The sequence below is a fragment of the Hippichthys cyanospilos genome, chromosome 13, assembly GCF_059441005.1.
Source record: "Hippichthys cyanospilos isolate Australia breed blue-spotted pipefish chromosome 13, RoL_Hcya_1.0, whole genome shotgun sequence".
NCBI classification, from domain to species: Eukaryota; Metazoa; Chordata; class Actinopteri; order Syngnathiformes; family Syngnathidae; genus Hippichthys; species Hippichthys cyanospilos.
This window is the reverse complement of record NC_142381.1, coordinates 3,408,198-3,431,652: the sequence shown is the minus strand read 5'-3', so window position 1 is coordinate 3,431,652 and position 23,455 is coordinate 3,408,198. Positions and strand designations below refer to the sequence as shown.

Below are 23,455 nucleotides of genomic sequence, written 5' to 3'. Positions count from 1 at the left end.
TGTGAGCACTTGCCAGGCATGGGAACAAAAAAGAAAAGGAGCGCAAGTGGTACGAGCGCCGTATTGATGCTATTCATCACCCGGGGCGGGAAAGACTGCGGCTGTTGGGCGCGTGCGAGGGGCTCATATATCAACTTCAGCGTCCGGAGAGCAAAAACCAGGCGGCCAACTGCGACGGCGGACTCTCGCTTTACTCTCGCCGGACGATAACTGTTTGCCGAGGATGCTCGGGAGGCCCGCGGGCAAGGTTACGCCGCCACTGGCGACGCGAACAGCAAAACAAGCTCAGTCGCAGTGGAGAGAACTTTTTTTTTTTAACCATTCATCTCATGTAATAAAAATGTCTGAAGTTGTTGAAATGACTGAGTTAATGCAACAAATCCAAGATGGATGGCATGACTTTCTCCATGTAGATACATTTGAATAATTTAACACACAGGAAGTACTTCGCATGACCTTAAAGTAAAGTAAACTTACATACTCAAAAATATTCAAAATAAACATCATTGCTCCCGTGGACTTGTAAATGATGCCTACATCACTTGAACTGTAAAGTATTATAATAATTTATATATTTTTAAATCATTCATTCATTCCAAAGACGTATTTTTATATATATATTTAAAAGTCTAGACCCTCAATACCATGTTTTTATTTACTTAATTAAAAAAAAAAATCTGTTTGGCTCAAGTTGAGTCTTAAAAATGCTGGCAGTAAATGAGTTAAGAAATAAAGTAATCAATTATTTAAGGTAATTAAGTTCCAAAGTAATCGATTACTTAGATCATCCTATTTATTTATTTATTCAAATGTTTGGCTAAAGGGGGGGATGTCTAAAAATGGCTGGTACCAAATGAATGAACAAAAAAGTACTTTAGGTCATTAATTACAAAAGTCATCAACAACTTTAGTACTTCAGTGTCTAAAGTCATTGATTACTTTAGCACTCAAGTAAATTATGTGATCAATAATTTACAACTTAACTACACTTATCTAGCATTTTGTATCACTTGTTTTAACGATAAAGTAATCAATTACTTTAGTACTACTCATTGGAATTACTATTAGTAACTGATTACTTTGGCTCTTTAACGATTCAATTTCAAAGACAAATATATATATATATATATATATATATATATATATATATATTAGTGTGCTGTACATGGGTGATCTTTTCAGCCCACTAGCTTTGCAAGACGGCGTGTTCTGTACCCGTTGAGGTCATTTCTTATCTAACAGACCTTCACCGTGAGTCATAAAGTTTGATGGGGAGGATTTAGCGCGGCGGTGAGACGGAGATCCATAAGCACCGATGTGCCCACGTTTTGACGAGCGGGGTTTTGCTGTGGCTTTAAAGGAAGCGTGTGATGGCCTGTAATGAGGTGATTTTTTTTTTTTTTTTTTTAAAGTGTCGTAAACACACCAAAACATGCACGGGTAAAAGTCTGAACGTTAAAGCAAACAAAAGTTGCTTGGTTTTAAATTGGGATCCACCTTAAGCCCTAAAAAGTTGCACAGTAAATAACATTGCCATAAATCTTCCAATCGGTTCAAAGGTTAAAGTATGACTACCTTAAATCACTAAATGTTTAAGTAAGACTACCTTAAATGTCGCAAAAGTTGCATATTGTGAAATATGACTACTTTAAAAATATATTTTAAAATGAGACCACCCTAAATTCAATCAAAAGTTGTGCAGGTTAAAAATGCAACTAGAAATCCCTCTAAATTCTTGCGGGTTAATGTAAGACTACCTTAAATCCCCTAAAAGTTGGGACGAGTTGAAATAAGACTACCTTAAATCTACCAACAGTTGGGCAGGTTCCAAAAGTACAGAAATTCATGTGCCATTAAATAATTGAATAAAAGTGTCATTAATTAATAAATGTTTCATGAATCGAATGTTAGTCCCCGCCCATCAAACTTTAACGGGAGAATTTGAGATATCAAATGAATTTATGCAACGGCGCGACAGTGAAATAATAGATGAATAATTACATATATGGTCATTTCATTAACTAGCGACACATTTAATGAAACATTTGATTAATTAACGGCACTTTTACATCATTATCGAACGGTGCATTTATTTATTGAATTTTTTCGCTTTTGGATTGCATAAGACTACCTTCAATTCCCCAAAGTTGCACATCTCATAATAATTGACATCAAATGTTCTGTTTATGCATCAATTCTGAAAAAAAAAAAAGGGGGGGGGGGGTGTAACTTAACGAGGCTGAAAATGCCAGCAGTTCTTTGACTAATAATTCCAGTCAATATGTCAACAAACAACATTATTCCAAGACTACTTCATTGCTTTGCTTTTTGAGGCTATTTTTCAAAATAATAAGTTGGGCGCACTAATTACCGGTGACCTTTTATCAAATGTCACTCCGTGTTTGGGCTGTCGGAGAGCCGTTGTCAGCAAGCGCCCGCGCTCCCCAGGGTAATTATGCTTCCCAAATCGCATACACACCCACAAAAACACACACACGGGGTCCCCAACATTCTGTAAAAACCAAGGGAACAGGCGCAAGTTTTTTCTATCGTAGTGGGTACATCCCATCGACATAATTCTTTTCCGTGTCCCTAAACCAAACCGCCGCAACAGATTGCCCTACCTTCATTTTTACCCTAACCTCAACCAAATTCAATCCCATGCTTTAAAAGCAAGTTCTCACAAGTACACCGTACTTAGATACATTTGAATCATTTATACGTTAGCTTCATTATCGCAACATGACACACAGGAAGTACTTCGCATGACCTTAAACTAAAGTAAACTTACATACTCAAAAATATCCAAAATAAACATTATTGCTCCTGTGGACTTGAACTGTAAAGTATTATAATAATTTATATATTTTTAAATCATTCATTCATCCCACAGACATATTTTTACATATTTTAAAAGTCTAGACCACAGGTGTCAAACTCAAGACCCGGGGGCCAGATCTGGCCCGCCAAATGCAAATTATGACCAAGTTTCTGGGTAAAATACCGGGTTTCAAGTTGTCTTCAAATTTCACAATTTTTCTGTTGTTAATCTCCCTTTGGAAAAGTTTTTTTGTGGCCTCTGATTTCAAAACGCGTAAGACGATCATACTCAAATGACGCCGGGAATCGGGACGCGTCCAGGTTGACTTACAGGTTTTGCGCGCAGAGTCCTCCACAAACAGCGAGGAGATGTCCTCATCCACGCCAGCCTGGTTTTTGGCGATGCAGGTGTAAGCGCCGGTGTCCTCGAAGCGTACGTTGCTAATGTGCACCTCGCTGCTGTTAGCTAGGATGAGCACCAAGAAAGAAAAATACTTGTTAAAGTACAGCGGTACCTCTACCTATGAAATTAATTCATTCCACACGTCATTTCATAAAGTGAATTTTTTGGAAGTATAGATGCTTTTTACATTAAAACAATCCAATACATGAAAATTTCAGCTCCCTAATATTTTTTCCCCATTTAGTCTTTTATGATATTATAAAAAAAAAAATCAAAGGAATTGCCATAATTTGTAGCATATTGCAACAAGGGTTTTTAAATGAATAATATTAAAAATATAAAAATGCAACAAGCCTGTAACAAAGTTTAGTTTGAGGTCATGCAAAGTGCTTCCTGTGTGATGTCAATCGCTAAACTGCCAACGACATGCTAACGATGCTAACCTCAGACGCGACAACCCAAAGTGATGTGTTACGTATGTGTTTTTATGTAAATATGTACAAACGTACCCAATGTCTATTTTATGAAAGAACTCGCGTCTCTTGTTTGTGGACGAACTGGCATATTAATAAACGATAAAAATGCATCAAAAACAAATAAACATCGCGGGTTGTGATGATGTATTACATTCCAGTCTTGTTCTAGCGAGCTGGTGTCTCATTATTTTACGGCAACAATGTCGCCTTTCGTATCCTGATTTAAATAAAATATAAATCTATACAAAAAAAAAATGTCATGACTACTAGCTAACTTGCTGGTCCAAAACAAAAGGGACTCATAAGAAAGACGCTACCTTGCAGGGTGAGTTGCTTGGATAGCTTGGGTTTGATGTCCATGCCGTTCTTGAGCCAGGTTAGCTGCGGGCGGGGAATGCCCTCGGCGTGGCATCGTAGGCTAGCGGTGACGCCCGGCTCCCTGGCTTGGCTCTCGGGGTACACTCGGATGACTGGCGGAACTGTGGGGGTACACACACCGTCACAATTTCAAAACGCTCTTTGTATTATAACTGTTATGTTTAGCGAACGAGATTGCGTCACATCGACTCGGTGGACAAAAATCGACAAGGTAGTACTATCAAATGAGACAATACAGACAAAACATTCAAAGTGAGGCTTTCTAGCTGGCCTTAATGTCGCCACCTCGTGATCCGATTGGCTATTGCAAGTGTCTATCGACTCTATGTGCCCGTTCGCTCACAGCGCACAGACGCCAGCAACTGTTGATTGTGAAGGCCTCGGGCAGATTTCATACAGCCTGGCGACACAAGTTAGCTTCATTCTGATTGGATAAAAATCTCTAACCTAAAACTACAACACCGGAAGGAAATTATTGGAAAATTTTCCCCCAATTAGTCGCGATTCCATTTTCTTTGAATATTTTGCAAGACGTTTGAGTAAAATCTTGAATCGTCAAAGTATTTCATTTCAAATACTAATGTAATATCTTTTCTCTAATCCCTTAATAGACTCGTTTTCCTGTAAAATACAGCTGTTAAAGAAAAGTACTAAATCTGACTTCATAAAACCCGAATAGAAAATCTTTTTAATCTGGTGTTGGCAGCGTATGTCGGACTTGAACCTAACAACCGAGCCAAGTCCCGTAATCTTAAAATATACAGTATAATTGACCAAAGCATTAGTATTCCATTAGCATCAGCTTTTAGGTCAGCTTTCCAGTGGCATATTTAGAGGGCGATCAATGTTTTGGTTTGTTTCAATTCAGCCTTTGGTCCCGTCCGGTTGAGTGTATACAAATCACGCATATAAATGAGTGAAAGAACCATTAGGAGCTCATTGACTTTTTTTCCCTGCTCCCTATCGATTTTTAGCAATCTTTTGTCAGCAAGCGGTCCAAGCGCAAAGTCAAGCGGCTGACTTGACACTTTAAAAAAAATCTGTACGCTGGCAAAACACCAAAACACACATAGTGAACTTCTAAGCGGCGCGGTGCGGTGCGTAATATTCACATTTATTGATGCATAGGGCACGTGGGGGGTTGCTAATCCAGCAGCACCGAACATGTTGCATATCAAAAGGAAGTAAAATACAGTGGTACCTATTCACAAAATTAATTTGTTCCAGAAATCATTTTGTCACATTAATTTTTCAAAAGTAGAGCCACTTTTTACATGTAAATACCCTAATCCGTTCCAACCCCCCCCTAAAAAACGCTCCTAAACTCTTTGAATTCATAATATTCATCGTAGTAGTTGATAGTATGAATGCAGTTCATTTGTTTGCCCTGAGATGGCGCTGGTGTGCTGGTGCTGCATGCAGAGAACTTTGTTTAGGTCATTTTATTTTTAGGTTTCTGCTTTACATTTCCAGCGCTCTAGTAATTATTTACAAGTCCACAGGGGCAATATTTATTATAGTAGTTGATAATCTAAATGCAGTTTATTTGTTCGCCTTGAGATGGCGCTGGTGTGTTGGTGGTATTATTTGTATGTTTTTATTTTACATTTCCAGTGATATTTATTTTGGGACCATTTTGAGCACGGAATTTGACTTAAATTACTTTAAGGTCATGCACGCTACTTCCATTGCGTTGTTCAGCCTTCTCGCTAACGTGCTAACGACGCTAACGTCAGATGTGACAGCACTGTAATTAACTTGCGATTCAGAGGAAGTATTTAGGAAGGGGTTTCTTTTGTTTTGTTTACCACAGCTCAAAGTGGTACGTGAGTGATTTTATGTTCAATATGTACAATGTTAGCCGTAGCTAATGTCAATTTCACGTTTGTTAGTTATACGGTGTGAATCGTTGCACCATTTGTGGATAAGTCGGCATCTTAATAAATGATAAAAATGCATAAAAAACGAACATATTTCATTTTCGTAACAAGAGACCCACCATATCATTTTTCTAATGAGCTGCCTAAAGCACTTTGCCCCAAAAGTTAGTCTGGGAAAGCAGGTGGATGGAAGCCGCTGTGGCCATCTGGAGCGTCACGTACGGGCGGCTTTTGGAATGCCGCGCCGGCGTTTTGGCAGTCACACAAATGAGCCGCCGGGAACAATCGCAAACACAAGGTCACGATGCAGTTGCAGAGACACAAAAGGCGAGCTCCTTGTCCGCGCAAGTTGAGTTTCACAAGATCATAGTTTTTACGCAGAAATTGTTCCATTTTGAATATTTATTGGAGCTGATGAAATGACGTTATTATGAACTCATTAAGAGTTTTTGTGGTTTGGATTTTAGAAGACAGGTTTCTTCTCAAGAATCATAATTCAATTTACAATATATGAGTCTAATTTGTCGTGAAACTGTTCCAATAGAGCGGCTGATACTAGTATCGGCTGCAAATTCTGATACCTTGAAATAAAGTATGATCTTTTGTTCAATATGGAGCTGAAATTTCACCCAGATGATGAAAACATGTCCAGTGATAGATACAATTGTCTTAACCATTTGTGTGATTTTGTCCAATACTTTGATCTTTAAATAAAAGACATTTCATAATGCATCGAAAGAAGACACTAGGGAGCTGAAATTTCACCCAGATGATGACACCACATCTTATTTCAACATGACATGACCGCTTGGTTATCACACTACCAGGTGTGTGTACCACATGGCTAAAATAACGCGAGAATGATGTTGAAGAAAAGGAACCAAAAATGGTCAATATACCACAAAAGGGTCAAAAAAAAAAAAAGGGTAACAATTAGTCCCCATGGGAAATAACACAGCCTGTTCCGGGGTCAAACGGTTCCCATCATAATACGTATGAAATTTACTGATCTGAAAAAAGACTTTCATATGGATCATGCGCAAGCGGCGCAGCATCCATTTTTATGAGAGAAGCTTTTTCCCACTTCTCATCCACTCAGGCGTTGCGCTTTCATACGTATGGAATGGAAAAGCACGCGCAGTGCGGGCGCACTGCGACACGCCGCCGCTGACGGGCCCTTCGTGCGGCTCGCCGGCCGCTCGTCAATCACCCGGCAAGGCCGCTGCGCGCGCGTGCGCATGCGGAGGGCTGTTTTGCTCTCAAACTGTGAAATTCCGAGCAGACGCTTCAATCACGCGGCGGAGCTGGAGGCGCGCGTCAAAAATCACCTCGCCGAGCGGGCGGGTACCTCCGAGACGGACGCCGCCAATCACACGCGCGCCGGCCGCCACGCTGTGATTACCGTGCCCATGCAAAAGTAACAAGCGTGCTCAACAACAAGAGGAAATTTTCCAGGCGACCTTTTAAGTAATATTACAATAATCCAATCGCCAATCAACGTGGCTTCAGCGGACTGAATTTGCCCAAATCATTCCGTCATAATCCTTCTCTGTTGGTGTTATTACGGCGGCACGCGGCCGAGCATCCGCGAGAAAATTCTTTCCGAGGCCGTAAAGGTCTCGCTGGAAATGGATGGCGGCGGCGGCGGGTCTGGCGCATGAAATCGACCGGCGTTATCAACATCGTGTCGAAGAAATGAGGCGGCCCGCGTGCGAAGAGTGAAAGATGCAAATTGGCGGGGGCGTCGAGAGGGGGATTAATTAAGCGTTAAGAATTTGGCTGCTTGTGGGGAATTGATTGATGAATCGTGCCTTGAAGGAAATGAGAAAAGTCATTGAGTCAAAAAAAAAAAAAATGTTTCCTCTATGTAAATCATTTGCTTGTAGCTTTAAGATTTTTTTCGAGTTCAGATTTAATTTTTAAATGAAAATTGAACTTTTTTTAAAGTTTATACATGACGATCGAAAAAAAAAAAATTAAAAAAAAATTATTTTTTTTTCCATTTAAGAAAAATCCAATTATTCCAGGCAAAACTTTTAATTTCACTTTTATTTTTTTATTTTTTTTTTGGTCATTCAACAATGACAATCTTGAGAATTTTTTTTGGTCAATTTTTAAAATATTTTTTTCAAATGAAGTAAAGAAATGAAAGAAAATCAATGTTTTAATTATTTTTTTCCAGGTGTGAAAATAGTAATGATCAAATAGTGGCTACATTTTTTGGAACGTTCTCTCCAGCTGAATAAATATTTTTGTATTAGATGTAAAATTAAAGATTTTTTTGTGTATATATTTTTCTCAAATATATATATATATATTTTTTTCTCAAATATATATATATATATATATATATATATATATATATATATATATATTTTTTTTTTAATTATATATATATATATATATATATATATATATATATATATATATATATATATATAGAGAGAGAGAGAGAGAGAGAGAGAGAGAGGGTTTCGCAATCATTTCCGACTGGGAGGCGGCGCTTTGGCGGTTTTCATAAACAGAACGATCGGAGTTTCATTGAACCTCGCGGGGACGCTCTTTTGAAAGGATGCTAATGAAACGGCTGTCCGTCAAACGCATAAGGAAGTTTCCTCCGGTCCCCGCCAGCTCGTTAAGACAGAAAGCGGGTACTTGACAGCGCATGCGTGACCTTTGCCTTTTCCATAAAGAGCTCATTTCACTCCCAAAGTTAGCCCAATTAGCAAAGGCGCAAAACTCTTCACCTCCTCTTGAATGAAGAACAAGTGAGATGTGTGCACTTACACCTCCATCATTGAATTCCATCGGTTCCAGCATCAAGCGCTATGGACTGTTTTTTTTTAATAGACCGATGCCAATTTTGATGACTTAATAATCAGATGAGTTTTTTTTTTCCCACCCTTGTGGAGTATTTTAAGCATTTTTGGCTCATCTTATTTCCACGTCATTCTTGCAGTATTTTAGCCGAGGAATGGCACTTTCCTAGATTTGGTCTCACATTTTCAAACGTTGACACGATCTCACCCTCTGGGTGAAATTTCAGCTCCCTAGTGTCTCATTATAATGTTTTTCCTTTGATGTAAAATATCTTTGATGGAAAAACACAAAGGATGGGCAAAATACCACACAATAATGAACACGTTTTTATGTGGTGAAGATGAATTACAGACATAAGATTGGATAGCGCAACATGGACGATGCAGATGGATTCAAAAGTTTACGGCGAAGGGTTCTGGAGGTTCGAGTACCGTAATTCCCCAACTATGAGACACCTGTGTATAGAACACACCTTTAATTTTGGGTCAAGTTCTGGTATGTTCTGTTAGCACTTATAGGATACACCTGACCATGTAAAAACTAACGCAAAACGGAATCTTTGTAAGTTCCTCATATTTCCTTATGTTCATAGGCGTAAATTATATATTTGTTGCATGTCAACGTGTTTTAGATTTCCCACTTTGTGAGCGGTCAGTGAAGGCCTCAGCAATGGAACGTTGAATGCGCTCGAAACTGGTGTTTGTTTGTAAAAAAGGAAAAAATGGTCTTATATTTAGGGAATTACGGTAAGTTTTGGTAGGCGTGGCCTTGGTTGACGCATTGGCCGTTGTTGGTACACTACGGATATTTACAAAAAGACATCTACGTACCTTTACCAAATTAGATTTTATAATTGTTGGTGTGTGACGAGTTTTATCGGCAAAAGTACTCTGATTCTGTCAATCCAACGCATAGGTGAGGATGTTTTTTTTGTTTTTTTTTTCTCAGGGGGTGTGTGTGTGTCAAAGTGAGAATCAGTGAGTGTGTTCAGAGACTAGCATTTAATCAAAAGAACATCCTGGGAACAGATACATTTTTTTGCGACGGAACCAGAGGGCGGAATTTACAACGGCAACAGATGTTTCGGATTCCCGTCGGAAAGCTTTCTCCTCGTGTAAATACCTTGTAAATCCCGCCATAAACGCCGGGAGACTATCGGCGTAGCCTTGCCAAGCGCTCAGACGGAGCTCAAAATCCGTCTTTAAGTTGGCGAGAATGATGAATGGGCCATCTGCTACACGTGACACCTAATTGATTCAAATGTCTACGGAAAAAAAAGCGAAAAACGACAGCGTCGGACGCTAGAGGCCGCTTACCGTCCACGTGGAGGACGTGCGTTTGGAAGAGTTTCTCGTAGCCGTCGGCGTGGCAGCTGTAATTGCCCATGTGGGCGGTGCTCACCTTGGTGAGGTACAACGAGCCGTCGTCGCCAAAGTCCTGAGTGAAACAAAGACAAAAGTTTAGGCGGAAAGGTGACTTCTTAATAGCCTTTATACGGTTGGCTCCCTTGAGTGCCTGACTACCATCCAACGTGAGTTCAATTCCAAGGACAAATTCTATGTGCTTTTTTTTTGTTTTGTTGAGTGCAGGTACTTACCCGTATTTCTCCGACTACAAGTCGACCTTGCTTATAAGTGTTAGAAGTGATTTTTACAAACTTTCTTTTGAACAATTTTGACGGTCCACTGATTTGAGAACTAGCAAAAGTGTGTGACAAACTTTTATTTGACTTCACAGTCATTCCGGCCCTCTGACAGAAACTAGTCCAATGTGGCCCATAATAAAAACGAGTATGACTTCCCTGTTCTAGGTACTCGAAGTACAAAGTATAAAGTATCTATCTATCTAGCTAGCTAGCTAGCTAGCTATCTATCTAGCTAGCTAGCTAGCTAGCTATCTATCTAGCTAGCTAAACAGCTACCTAGCTAGCTTACTATTTTTCAAGTTAGCTAGCTAACAAGCATCTATCCATCTATCTATTTAGCTAATAGCTAGCTTACTATTTTTCAAGTTAGCTAACTAACTAGCATCTATCTTTCTATCTATCCATCTATCTATCTATCTATATCTATCTATCCAGTATCCGTTATGAGAAAATATGACTCATTTATTCCAAAAATAAGCGTGTAATGCACTTAATAATTAAAAAAAAAAGACAAATAACCCTAATACACGTAAAAACAAAGTATATTCTTTGAGATACAAAATAAGAATTCATGTTTACTTCAGTACACGGAATAGAAGAGCAGGAGCGGAGTACGGAATGGACTGGTTGTCTATCAGAGCTATTAATCAGAATAATAGCATGTCGACTGTTTTTTATCTATTTTTGTCAGACAGCAGACCGACATTCCGATATCAAATATTGAAACGCTAGGTATTAAAAAAAAATACAATAAAAAAAGACCAAGGTAAAGCATTTGAAAACATTTTCCACCATTGTGACCTAGCTGAGGTCAAGTGTGACGGCCATATTAATTATAGCCTCCTGAGGCTAAATCCACCTGCCCCAGTCTGTTTCCCCCCCAGTCAGCACAAGCGTCACACGGCCCGACGAAGGTTCCGCCGCTCTGACTTTCATCCCTCGCACGTGTTCGTTTTTCATTCGGCAAGGTGACATCATTGCCGAACCTTGGACTATAAAACCACACGCTGCTTCATCTGACATCTCATTTTCCTCAAGTAGTTTGTTGAATGAAAAATCATTTTATTGAAAAAAAAAAAAATCCCACCCAACCTTGCGACCCACGTTGAATCAAACCCGTTTAGTCGCGCTCGAGTCTTCGACCAATCGGCTCCGACGGGCTGACAGCTTTGAGTGATGATGCAACGGCCGGCAACCTCGCGCGGAATTATGCCATAAGCGGCTTTTTCACAACGCTGCGAGGCTCCGGTCAACTTCCTGCCGCGGGTGCGCGCACCAAGATTAACGCGCTGTCACGTAGCATGAAACGTTGACCAAGACTGCTAAAATTAGCGGGGTGTGCAGATGACTGTGTATCAAAATTCATAATAACATTTTTATCCAATCTTATCCCTCTTGTCACATTCTGGATATTTTTATTGACATTAAGTCATAATTTGGGTTATTTGTTGTTGTTGGGCAGTGGTTCTCAAATGGGGGTACTAGTACGCCCGGGGGGGGTAGATTTTAAATAAAACAAACATGCAAAGGTCCCTTATAAATAATTATTTAATGACGTTCCAGGAAAATATAAGCTCGTAAAACAAATTTTATATTTTTTAGGTTATTCACTTTTATTATTTTAAAAAGGCAGACACTCCCCCATACTGGAATGGTTTGACCCAACTTGTCACGTGCCACCTCTCGTTACCTGTCAAGTTCATGATTTATTTTTGTCAACACATCTCTACTATGGTCCAAAAAGAGGACACTTTATGTTGATTATTTTTATGGGCTCAAATATTTATTCATAATGAAATTAATTCATGTTGATAACAGATCGCTCCTGTAATCCCAAAACAGGACGCTTTATGTTTAATATTTTTCTCTGGACCAATATTTATTTATAATTATATATATATAGATCTTTTTTGAACATTTTATTGTGGAAAAATATTTATTCATAATTAAGTTATTTCTTTTCGACAACAGATTTCTTCTATGATCCAAAATAGGACATTTAAATTGGTTTTATTTATTTATTGGTGGACCAATACAAATAAAGTTTGAAGGATTATTTTTTTTAACCCCAAAACGCTTTGCTTTGTTTTAAACAATTGGAGAAAGAGAAAAGTTTGCGTAATTTCACACTTGATGAGTGAGCAGACTTTCTGGGGACCCAACTATTTGTGTTTGTATACAAGCCATTAAAAAGTCCATTTTCTATAATAAGTCCTATTTAAAGCTAATTTGGACGCATTAGCTAGCGCTTCCAATACAATTAGCGGCAAAGGACTTTTTCCCCACATTTTCATTTGACCGCTGTGACTCCGACACAAAAGCATTTCTTTTTCCCGATTTGGAAACCTCACAGGCGCCTTCTTTCTTTCCCCGCTCACGTAAATCCTTCAGCGCGCCGTGAAGAAATAATCTTTCTTGACGTCTCCCTTTTTGTTACGTCTTGAGTAGCTTTTTACTTTTTTTTTCTCTCTCTCTCTCTCTCTCTCGCTCGCTCAAATCGTTATATACGGCGTGAAAACGGAGCGTTTTAAATTCCGCTTCCCCGGGTGTCGGGGGATGACGGCGGACAGCTGGCCCGCTCGTTTGAAGGGTCATCAAGATTTCATGTTTTACATCGCCGGCTTCGCTGGGGCTCCCTTTATCCACTGCGACGCTGTTGACTTTATTATGCGTCACACATATACATGCACGCAGTGGAAATGTAAAAGAAAAAAAAAAAGGAGTCTTATCTGGATTGTCCTCTGTACTGAACTCATTGAGGCGTATACACACACATACTCAGAGTCCAACTCTGTCGTTGCTTTGAAGCCCCCTCGGCATCCACCTTCATTTTCTTTCCCGAGCCGTGAAATCCCCCCCCCCCCCCGCGGTCCCTCCAGCCATCTCGTAGCAGCAAAAAAAAAGACATGCTGGGTTATAGTCCAAATCTCAATGCAAAGCACTGGAAGTCGCACAAAGTTGCCAAACTATTAAAAGTTAACAGAAACAAATAAGAAAAGTTATAAGAAAGAAAAAATGAGTATTTCCCGAGTAATGGGTCAGTTGTGTTGTTGGATTCGAAAAAGTGGCATTTGAAAGCGGCTTTCAATTCGGCAATGAAATATCATTTTCATTTCAGAAAGCAAATCTAATGTTGCAGCTATGTGAAAACAGTCAAATTGTCATGAATTGTTTCTAAAATATGTTTTTGCAAGAAAAATGGCAAGTTTTCCAATAGTATTCGACATCATACATCAGAACCGGATTATAAAGTGCACCCTCAATGAATGGCATATTTTAAAACTTTTTCAATCACAATATAGTAATACGCAAAGTAATAACAATAATAACTCAATATAAGTCATAATAAGTCAATGTCAATATGAGCAACCTTGTTCAACTGTAAACAGGTAAAACTTGCTTTAACACTTCATTCCCCATCTACCAATCCCAATCTCAATATTGATCCATATATAAGGCGCGCCTGATTATAAGGCGCACCATCATCTTTTTAAAAAAATTAAGGCTTTTAGGTGCGCCTTATAGTGCGGTAATATAAAATATTTTTTCCAGGAAATCAAGATGAACCACAAAAACGTTGACAGTTTTAAAATTCCAGATTAGAATACACCTGCAGGTGTGCGAAAACTGCTGCATCCCCACCCCAATCTGTATTTACGATAAAATAGTCATTTGGCGGTTTTGACTGCGGGACTTACATTGATGTCGGCCAGGTTCAAGGCGTTGAGATACTGATTGTTCCTTTTCCACACGATGGGTGGGCGGCGCCGGCCCGTGATGGCGCAGGTCAGCACGGTGCTTTGGCCCACAGTCACCGTTTTCACCGTCACCCTCTGCTGGTCCGGAAGATCCAGCAGGTATACATCTGTTAAGCACGGGAAGGAACACGGTCACCGACCTCGGTTTTGCAGGTTTCAAGTGTGAAGTCAAAAATATATCGTCAAGAAAATCAAAATAAGGATCTGCAGTGGAAATCCATGTTGGGACGCCAAAATGTGATTGTTAATGAACTCCAGGTTAAGACTGATCTAAAATAACAATATTGGGATTGCGATTTAATGAGGGAGAGGAGTTAAATAATTTAACAATCCCTGAACAACTGAAGAGGGAGGCAGACTAGGACCAAGGCTAATATTGGCTTCAATCATTCGTAATGAATGGTCTTCTTTCTAAGACACACAACAATTATCTCAAAGCAATTGAAGAATATCGACCAAGCGCAAACAGACTCTCACCAATCAGGCTTATGGGACTATGAGTTGGACTTGAAGAAAATTGTTTGGGGCCATCTCTCTGACCACCTTCAACAAACGTCCCAAACCATAGCTTATACCCCGACCCTTTTCTGAATCCTAAGCAGAGACGGCAAATCCAGGTCCAAAAAAAAATCAAAACCCTCCCATAATTTGTTTCTTTTAACATATACATCCATCAGGTTTAGTTAACCCCAGAACATTTCAAACAAAACACAAAGGAAGAAAACAAGAGATTTAGACTCTTACTCACGAGGAGAACGGACAGCGCATAGTCGTAGACCTCCTACCGCTCTGATACACATCCTGTGGAGTCCTCTTTTATTCAGTTGGATTGGCCCTAGTTACAAAGCCATTTGTTGACCCGAAGGGTTAAAATAAATAACAATATTAATGCCACATATAATCAAATATTAATGTTCCTTTCTGGGATCTTGACAGGAAAAAATGTGAAAATAAATTACAATATTAAAGCCACATATAACCAAACATTAAGACCCCTCTCTGTGACCTTAGCAGGGGTAAAAAATGAAATGAATAACAATATTAATGCTACACATCAACAAATGTTAATAACCCTTCCTGTCATCTTGACATGGTTCCGGGGGCCAGGCAAAATGCAGAAGCGGGCCAAATCCGGCCCACGGACTATAGTTTGGGGACCTCTGCCTTACACTATCAGTCCATGCAATCACTGCTACCTTCTTTCCCAGGAACATGACAACCGACCCCGTACTGTTCTGCCCTGTAGTTAGGTCACGGTGCCTGCTTTCTTCTTATAGCTGCAGGAGACATGTCATTTTCTCACACTTTCTTCACAAACTCCAACAGAAAATATCCATGTCTAATAATCTACCAATATACACGTTGCAAAAACAAATATGGGGTAACTTATATACGACTATATGAGCAACTTCTACTGAAAATACTGGAAAAACAAAAAAAGTATGTCTCTAATGTACTGATCTGTTTTCCAGAGGTTGAGAGTTGTCCAGGAATTGCACGAAGCCTTCTATAAAAGATACCCCATTAGTTGTGCTCCTGAAGGTGTAAAAACCAAAGCCTAGCGACCCCGCGCATTTCCGTCTTAACCTTCTTTGTCTTTGGCGAACTCGGCCAACCTTCCAGAGTCAAACTGGCCAACGAGAGCAAAGTGCGGAGGGAACAGCGAGGCTCACAGCTAAGACTGCTAATCTCTCACTTGGCCGACTAAATTGCCGGAGAGATCACAGCGAAATTAGAAGATTAATGACGCCCCGTGGTCCCAACCTCCATCACCTTCAATATGAACTATCAGTGTTGTGTTTCATGTACGGCTGGAACGATTCAAAGATTAATACCATCATCCAGCTTCAGTAAAAGATATTCAGCAAGTTTTCACCTGTTCCTAGAGTTTATTTTGTATGCTTTTCTTTTGATATCACGCATCAAAAACATCCAAAGGCCAAATTGGGTCAAAATTTCCCCCAGGGGTTAAGCGTATTGGGGTTTATAGCTGATATTGAAACCCTTATTACCGTCATTTTGTAATTACGGTACAAGTTTAAGGATCGTTGGAGCTATACGTCTTTGCTACCGCTTTCCCAATAGGTCCAAAAGTCCAAACCGCAAATTTAGCCCTGGATTTGAAACTCGCTCCACTTTTTCATGGAGACGTAAAATACATTCCACTCTCCAGATTTGGAAGGTAAACACGGGAGGGAATCGGATCTGTCGTGGGATGAGCTGGAGCCGGTCCATTCTCCGACAACGCAAGGCGGCAAAGCCGGGCTTGTCCGAATGGGCCCATGCCTATAATGTCATCCCGGAAGTGTTCAATCTTGTCGGATAACGCCGCCGTGATACGCCGCGAGCTACAAACTTCATTTGCTGCTGATCCCCGGAGGAGAAAACGCCCGGTAAACTTCTCGGAGGGGACGGAGTTTCCCTTGCGGGACATATGAGTTAGGAGACAGAAAGTGTCAGTGTTTGGTCCTCCAGCTATATGTCTACTCCATAAACAAACAGAATGGAGCTCAGCCTCTGGCTCGCTGATGATTTTTCGAACGTAGTCAAACAAACGTCAGTGGCGTTTGTTTTCTTTTGTTTTTTTTATTGTAAAGCATCAGTCATACATGGCACAAATCAATGAGATTTTTTAATGGCTATAAATGAAATTAAAAGACGTAATAATGATTAAAAATGAAGACTGGTTTAAATCACAAGGATCAGACTGAATGTGATATTGTAACCGTAGGATTTGGACGTGGAAAAACCGAGTTTCAGTATTGTAAAAAATGACTTTAACAGCCATGTTCTCATAAAGATTACGGGTTTTTCTTGATGAAAAATTAAGAATTCATCAAGACGTTACGATTTTTTTCCCCTTGCCGTTTTAGGGGAAAATCGTAGTTTTGAGAAAACTGCCAAACAGCTATCGCAATTTGAGTAATTGAAAAGTCTGACTTCTCAGACTTGCGTCAGAATTCGCACAATTTTTGTTCATTTAAAAGTATGAATCCTGACAAAAAACTCAGAATTCACGGCGAAAAGTAAAAAAAACGCCAACGTTTTTCTTCTCTTCACTGGCCCTGATCCTGTTTCGTAACATTGCAGCTAGCTTCCAAAACGTCAAAATTGTACGAATATTAAAGTCCTGCTAATAGCGAGCCTATAAAATGTGAATCAAACAAATCCCACACTTTTCATTTGATATTTATCAGAAGAATAATTGGCCTTGCGTAAGATTTCCAGAGTGGAGTGACTCGACCTCCCCGGGGAAGGATCAACCTCGGACGACCATCTTGTAATAAGCAATTAAGACGCGCAACTGAGCGATGCGGCGGCACGGCCACGTTTAAAAATGCCGGCGGGGTCGCCGCATGAAGACAAATTACGCGGCGGGCGCCGAACGCGGCGGCTCTTTCCTCCGGGCCCGTCGCTCGACTTCGACCGGTGGCCCCGGGGCCCTCGCAGGCAGGTCCATTATTAACAAGCAAAGCTACTCGCGAACGCTTCTGAGCGCGGATAAAAGCTTTTTTCCGCACGTCGGCGCGCAGGCGGGGGAATGAAGGAAAAAAAGAGGGCGAGATCTTTTCCGCACGTCGGCGCGCAGGCGGGGGAATGAAGGAAAAAAAGAGGGCGAGATCAGAAAATAGAAGGTTTGTGTGATCTCGGATGGCTCGGTTGATTCGCGAGAGCTTCTCGGTTCCCAGAAGAAAGAGGAGGATGGGTTTGCGTTTTTGATGCGGCAACACTTACAAAGACAGAAACTAGTTTGAAAAGCAAGCGTTTTCTTTTTTGTCTTCCTTTCTTGTATTTTGGCCTTTGATGCGAAGTTCCGCCACCAAACAAAGACAGACAGCAACACTTGCCCACATGTTGACGCCGTCTCACTTCCACTTTGTCGTTTTGAGAAGAGGATCGTGGAGAACAGTTCCCGGTTCCGAGCTGCTTTTATGGACAACGCTGTCATTCTTCAATCGCGACTAAAGTCTGCCTTTGATACGCTCGCTTTTTGTTCTGTCGCGGAATGAGTTATGTCAGTTGCCGGTGAAACCACGGTGACTAAATGACATGGGGGAATTAGGCCTAACTCAATCAAATTTTGGTTGAAAGTACCTTTTTTTTTAAAGTACTTTTTTTTCTTTCTGTATTTACCGTATTTTTTCACTATAAGGCGCACCTTCAATGAATGGGCTATTTTAAAAGGGCTTTCTTATATAGGGCGCACTGCATTATAAGGCGCATAGAGTAGAAGCTACAGTAGAGGCTGTGGCTGCGTTATGCATCAACTAGATGGAGCTAAAGAGAATGTCAACAAAATAATCTGAATTATAAGGCGCGTAGAATAGAAGCTAAAGTGAAATCTTAACCCTGACTTGAAACCCAACTTTTTAAACTCAACCCAAGTTTGAAACATAAAACTGGCTCGAAACCCTAACCCTTATTTCTGTTTGCAATCCTACTTTATTACACTAACTTCAAGCCTGTTCATGTTGAAGCGGCTCCACTTTCTTCTACAGAAACAGCACACTTTGTACTTTTTGTACAAATTGTCAGAGGTCTCTTCTTCATCTCGATTTGATTTCATATTTCCTGTGCGTTGCGGCAACGTGAGCGGCATGTGCTAAGAGGCCAACAAGGGGCCATTTGAAAGGTTATCTGCTGCTACTGGGAGTGCAGATGGAAGATGCAGTCTTGCTCGGAACGTATGCTGCCAGTAATGGATGTCCTCTACTAAACGTGTGTGCGTGCGTGTATGAATGCGTGTGTACAATGGGATCATACAAGGATCCTGAGACTGAACTTGCCTTGTAAGGTGCTGCTGGTTTGGTTTACAACAAAGTTCAAATGGGCTCAGTATCTGGCTCATTATCTATCTATCTCTCTAGCTAGCTAGCTAGCTATCTCTATATGGTGGTCCCTATAGTTAGTGAATGAATTTGTTATGGAAGTAATTTTGTCACGTCAATCTCATAAGTAGAGCCGCTTTTTAAATGTAAATAGCCTAAATTGTTCCAAGCCCCCCAAAATAATCCTAAACCCTTTTAAATGAATAATATTATTAAGTTATCAAAATGGTAACAAAAACATAGTAGAATTACTAGTAAAGAATACTAAAAAGTGCTCCTAAATCTTTTAAATTAATCATATTCATTGTAATGGTTGATAATATGAATGCAGTTCATTTGTTTGCCCTGAGGTGGTGCTGGTGTGTTGGTGATGAGTGCAGAGAGAGAGAGAGACCTTTTTAGGATGTTTAATTTGTTCATTTTTATCCAGGAATCAAGTCCACAGGAGCAAGAATGTTTATTTTTGGATTATTTTGACCATGTAAGTTTACTTATGTTTAGTTTGGGGTCACGCGAGGTGCTTCCTGTGTGATGTCATTGCTGAAGTGCTAACAACGTGCTAACAACGCTCACATAAGAGGTTCCATGTGTGTTTTTTTTTTTTTTTTGTGAATATGGACATTGTTAGCTGTCACTAAAGTCACTTTTACGTTTGTTAGTTCTACAGTGTAAATGGCTGGTGGGAAATTTAGATGGAAGTTTTTTTTCCGGTTTATACCACGGATCTGAAGCATCATTTTTTTATTTTAGTTATAATGAAACGTCCAAGTGCATTTGAATGTGCCGTGCGCTTCGCCTTCACATCAGCAGCTATCAGAGACTTTGCCGTGTCAAGTTCATCAAAACGATTAACTTGATTCACTTGTATTAAAGCGAAGGCCAATAATATTGAGGAAAATGCAGCGCCGATTTCCTCGTGATTTTCATTTTCGCAGGAATGGCCTTTTAAAAGCAACGCAGCAGTGTTCACGTTGTTTGCGATTTGATCCCGAGCTTTTTCCACACATACACAAACACACGCACACAGGCGCACAACTTTGTGTTGCCTGATAAGATGAAGGCATCAACGGGGGATTCTACCGCCCCCCCGCCACTAAATGTGTCACGCCAGCCAAATGTCAGAGGAGATCCCGTCAGAAGATATTGAGACAGGCTGCAAAATGTCAGCTGGGAAAAGGCGACATGAAAGCCACGATGATGATGGTGAAGAGGTGGAGGAGGAACAAAGAGGACGGAAAAGCGCCGCGCGCCTTTTCCTTCGCCGAGCACCTGCATCGCCCTTAATGACTTGTTGTTGTGTGACCCGCTTTCTTTTTGGCAAGTGCTAAGCTCTCAAAACTTCAGCCTTCATCCGCCCGCCCCCGCTGGATCCACTCTATATGCTTTGATGTAACGATGTGAGGAAAGAGCAGACATGCGTAGCTAACCCAAGTTGTATCCAAGCCCCCCGTGCACGCATGAAGGCGATCGGACAGTTTTATCCCCCAATTTGCTCGTTTCTGGCCAAAGATGTCAAACGCCTTGCTAGCTCTCATTTTATGCTGAACAATGGATTGTTCAGGTGCTGAATACGTTTATGAAATGCTAATTTAACACAGACGGGTCAATTAGTGAAGCCCAGTGTTAAAAGTAAACATGGTGAGTCGGCATTTGGCTGTTATGCTGCACACAAATAGAAAACGATGAAAATACAAGTCAGCCCCCGAATTCTAAATTGTTTTACCCAAATCTTGTTCTTGCACTGTATCTTATGGTCGTTTGAATGGACTTGGATAAGCAGTTTGGATGGATAGTGGAAAGCTAAATGGATGGTGGATGCTAATTGGATGGATGGAATTTATTTCTTCACTTTGCTTTTCACACATTCAACTCAAAAGACAATTTTTGAGAGTACAGACATTGAATTCCAGATACTTCGAGATACTTATTTATAGCTTAAAAAAAAATCAAGAATTTTGGTGGAGTGTCTGAAAATGGCTTTTACTACTGCATACCAAAGTAATCAAATAATTATTTTAAGTACTAAAGTAATCAATTATGTCATACATTAAACTAATTAATCACTTTAGGTACTTTAGTAGGTAATTTGGTACTAAAGTAATCGATTACTTGAAGTGCTAAAGGTTTAGTAAAGTACTTATTAACTAGAGTAATCATTTTTCTGATCACTAAAGTAATCAATGACTGTACTTTTAGTACATATAGATTACTTTAGAACTTCATTAATTAATCACTTGATTCCTTAACTACCAGCCATTTAGAAAACCACAAGTAGCTCTTGAAAAAAAAAATAAAGTACCAGGGATTGAATGTGTGGACACTTATTTAAAAAAAAAAAAAACAACAAAAAAAAGAAAACATAAAAATGCGTCGTTGTGATTGAATGAGTTAAATGTCTTAAAATGTGTTTTGTTTACGGTTCAAGTTCGAATTCTCAATGTTTACTTTTGTCATGGCGGTCATGGAAAAGCGTCCATCTTACCGAAGGCGGTGTAGAATTCTTCTCTCGTCAGACGCTGGTCATCGTCGACGTCGTTGTACTTGAGCAGATCCAGCAGTGTGCACTCGCCAACGTCCTTGGGCAGACCCTGCCGCTTAACCGCCTTGAGAGAGAAGAGAGTTAACATTTAGAGTTAACGCTTTGCTAACACCCGCTAGAATCGCTCGAATATAAATCCCATACTTTTGCATCGTCTTTTGATGTTACGTTTGCCTTGTGATCGTTCTTTTTAACAACATGTAAAAATATTTATTATTATAAAATGTCAAAGCTGGCAGATGGCCATTAAGGGACGTTGAACTCCAGCTGGAATTGTGTGAAAAGTGTGACGTGTGCAAACATCAAATTCCAATTTGCTGGTGATTGGCACCTAATTACAGAAGGTACAAAAATGTCGTTTGCGCTATCTTCAACTCAAACTGGACAAACCGCTTTGCATTAACCTGTGAAAGTTCGCCCGCTGAAATTTGCCCGTTGCCGTCGGCGTCGAAACTTCGGAACGTGGCGTCGACCAGCTGCTTCCTTGCGGCCATGTTGTCTTCTTGGCTCCCACGCGCCGTTTTCGTCACAGCATGTCTCTTGTCGTACGCGTCCAAAACCTTGGCCTTGAGACGCCGGTAGTCGCTCAGTCTGCAGCTGTCACCTGGAATTCAATAAAAGTTTGAGTCCGTAAGAATATCATAGAAATAAATATGTTTTAAAACACAGATGTCATAAATAATATGAAAGGCTAAATTTCCGGTCCACGTTTACTCTGTGCTTTCCTTATGTAAAACTGTAAAAATGTCAGAATCGTTGCATTTTAAAAATGTTCATGTTTTAATCATCTGCTGGAAATTTCAGCTCCCTAGTGGTGTTTTTTTTTTTTTCCTTTGATTCTTTTATATCATAAAAAAGAAAAATCAAAGGAATTTCCATAATTTGTAACAACGCCACACAGGTTAAATTGAGCCATTGGCACAGTTTTAAGGCAAGAGGATTTTAAAGATACAATAAGCAAAGGGAGAAATAAAAGAGCGTGTCGATATTTGGCAGCAGAGGCTCTCCGCGCTTCACTTTTTAGCCAACACAATACATACAAGTCTTATGGTGATGTTTCTTCTGGGTGATGTTGTCCTAATGAATAGTTCAGGTGGAGTGCAAGATGGCGTCCCGCTGCGTTTCTGAGTGGACGCAAAGGTTTGCGTTGTAAAAGGAGTAAAAAAAAAAAAAAGTGCGCGGTGATGCTTCTCCCATGATGGCACTGTTGTGACTCTCTTGACAAGCGTCAGCGCCACAAGAGCCGCCCGCTTCGCAAATGGCACAATGAATAAAAGATAAATGGCTGTTGGCGGACCCTCGGGGACGTGAAGGTCGCGGCCGTCACGGAGCGTCGAACACACGCGGGTGCACGCTCCGAGGTTCAGTAGCCACCATCACAAGCAAGTGAATAGAAGAGTGGAGAAATGTGCGATTTTGAGGAGTTTGTTTGCAAACTGACAGGCATGCGGACATACAATTAAGTTTATAAAGAGAAATTAACTAAACGCCATGTTGCATAGACAGAATTTGGCGGCCGTTTTGACTATTTATAACATTCGTCAAATCGACAGAGCCCCGCCCCTTTTCTGTCATCGTCGGTCTGTCATGTTTTTAAGCCAGACAAAATTTTAGCCGTCAGGCCGTCGGTGTATTTTTGCTCAACCTTTCGGTACAACTATAGGGCGACATTTGACCTTTTTTTTCTGGTCCATCATTCGTCAGGCGGACAGTCCGTCAGTGCTGACCTCTGAAAATACCCAATATACATTTTCCAGTTTTCAATGTTTTCTTTTCATTGAGCAAACTGCAAGAAAATGATTATTTTTGCAAGCAAGGGTAAACAAACAGGAGCTCATGTCCATAAGTTATTTGTTATGGTAAGGTTTATTTTGAAGCGTGGGCTGGCCTTCTTCCCACATTTGGTT

General features: G+C 40.3%; 1 protein-coding gene across 2 annotated transcripts in view; it reads right to left on the bottom strand.

The window, feature by feature from the left end:
• fstl5 (follistatin-like 5) overlaps window positions 1–23,455 on the bottom strand; it is a 61,960-nt gene that overhangs the window by 9,966 nt on the left and 28,539 nt on the right. For both annotated transcript variants that reach the window (XM_088430841.1, XM_088430842.1), the window contains exons 5-10: window positions 21,953–22,152; window positions 21,492–21,612; window positions 14,121–14,287; window positions 10,094–10,214; window positions 4,017–4,178; window positions 3,152–3,286 (exon numbers count right to left, since the gene is read on the bottom strand). In XM_088430841.1, coding sequence (XP_088286967.1) covers window positions 3,152–3,286; window positions 4,017–4,178; window positions 10,094–10,214; window positions 14,121–14,287; window positions 21,492–21,612; window positions 21,953–22,152 — 906 coding nt within the window. The remainder of the gene's footprint in view (window positions 1–3,151; window positions 3,287–4,016; window positions 4,179–10,093; window positions 10,215–14,120; window positions 14,288–21,491; window positions 21,613–21,952; window positions 22,153–23,455) is intronic.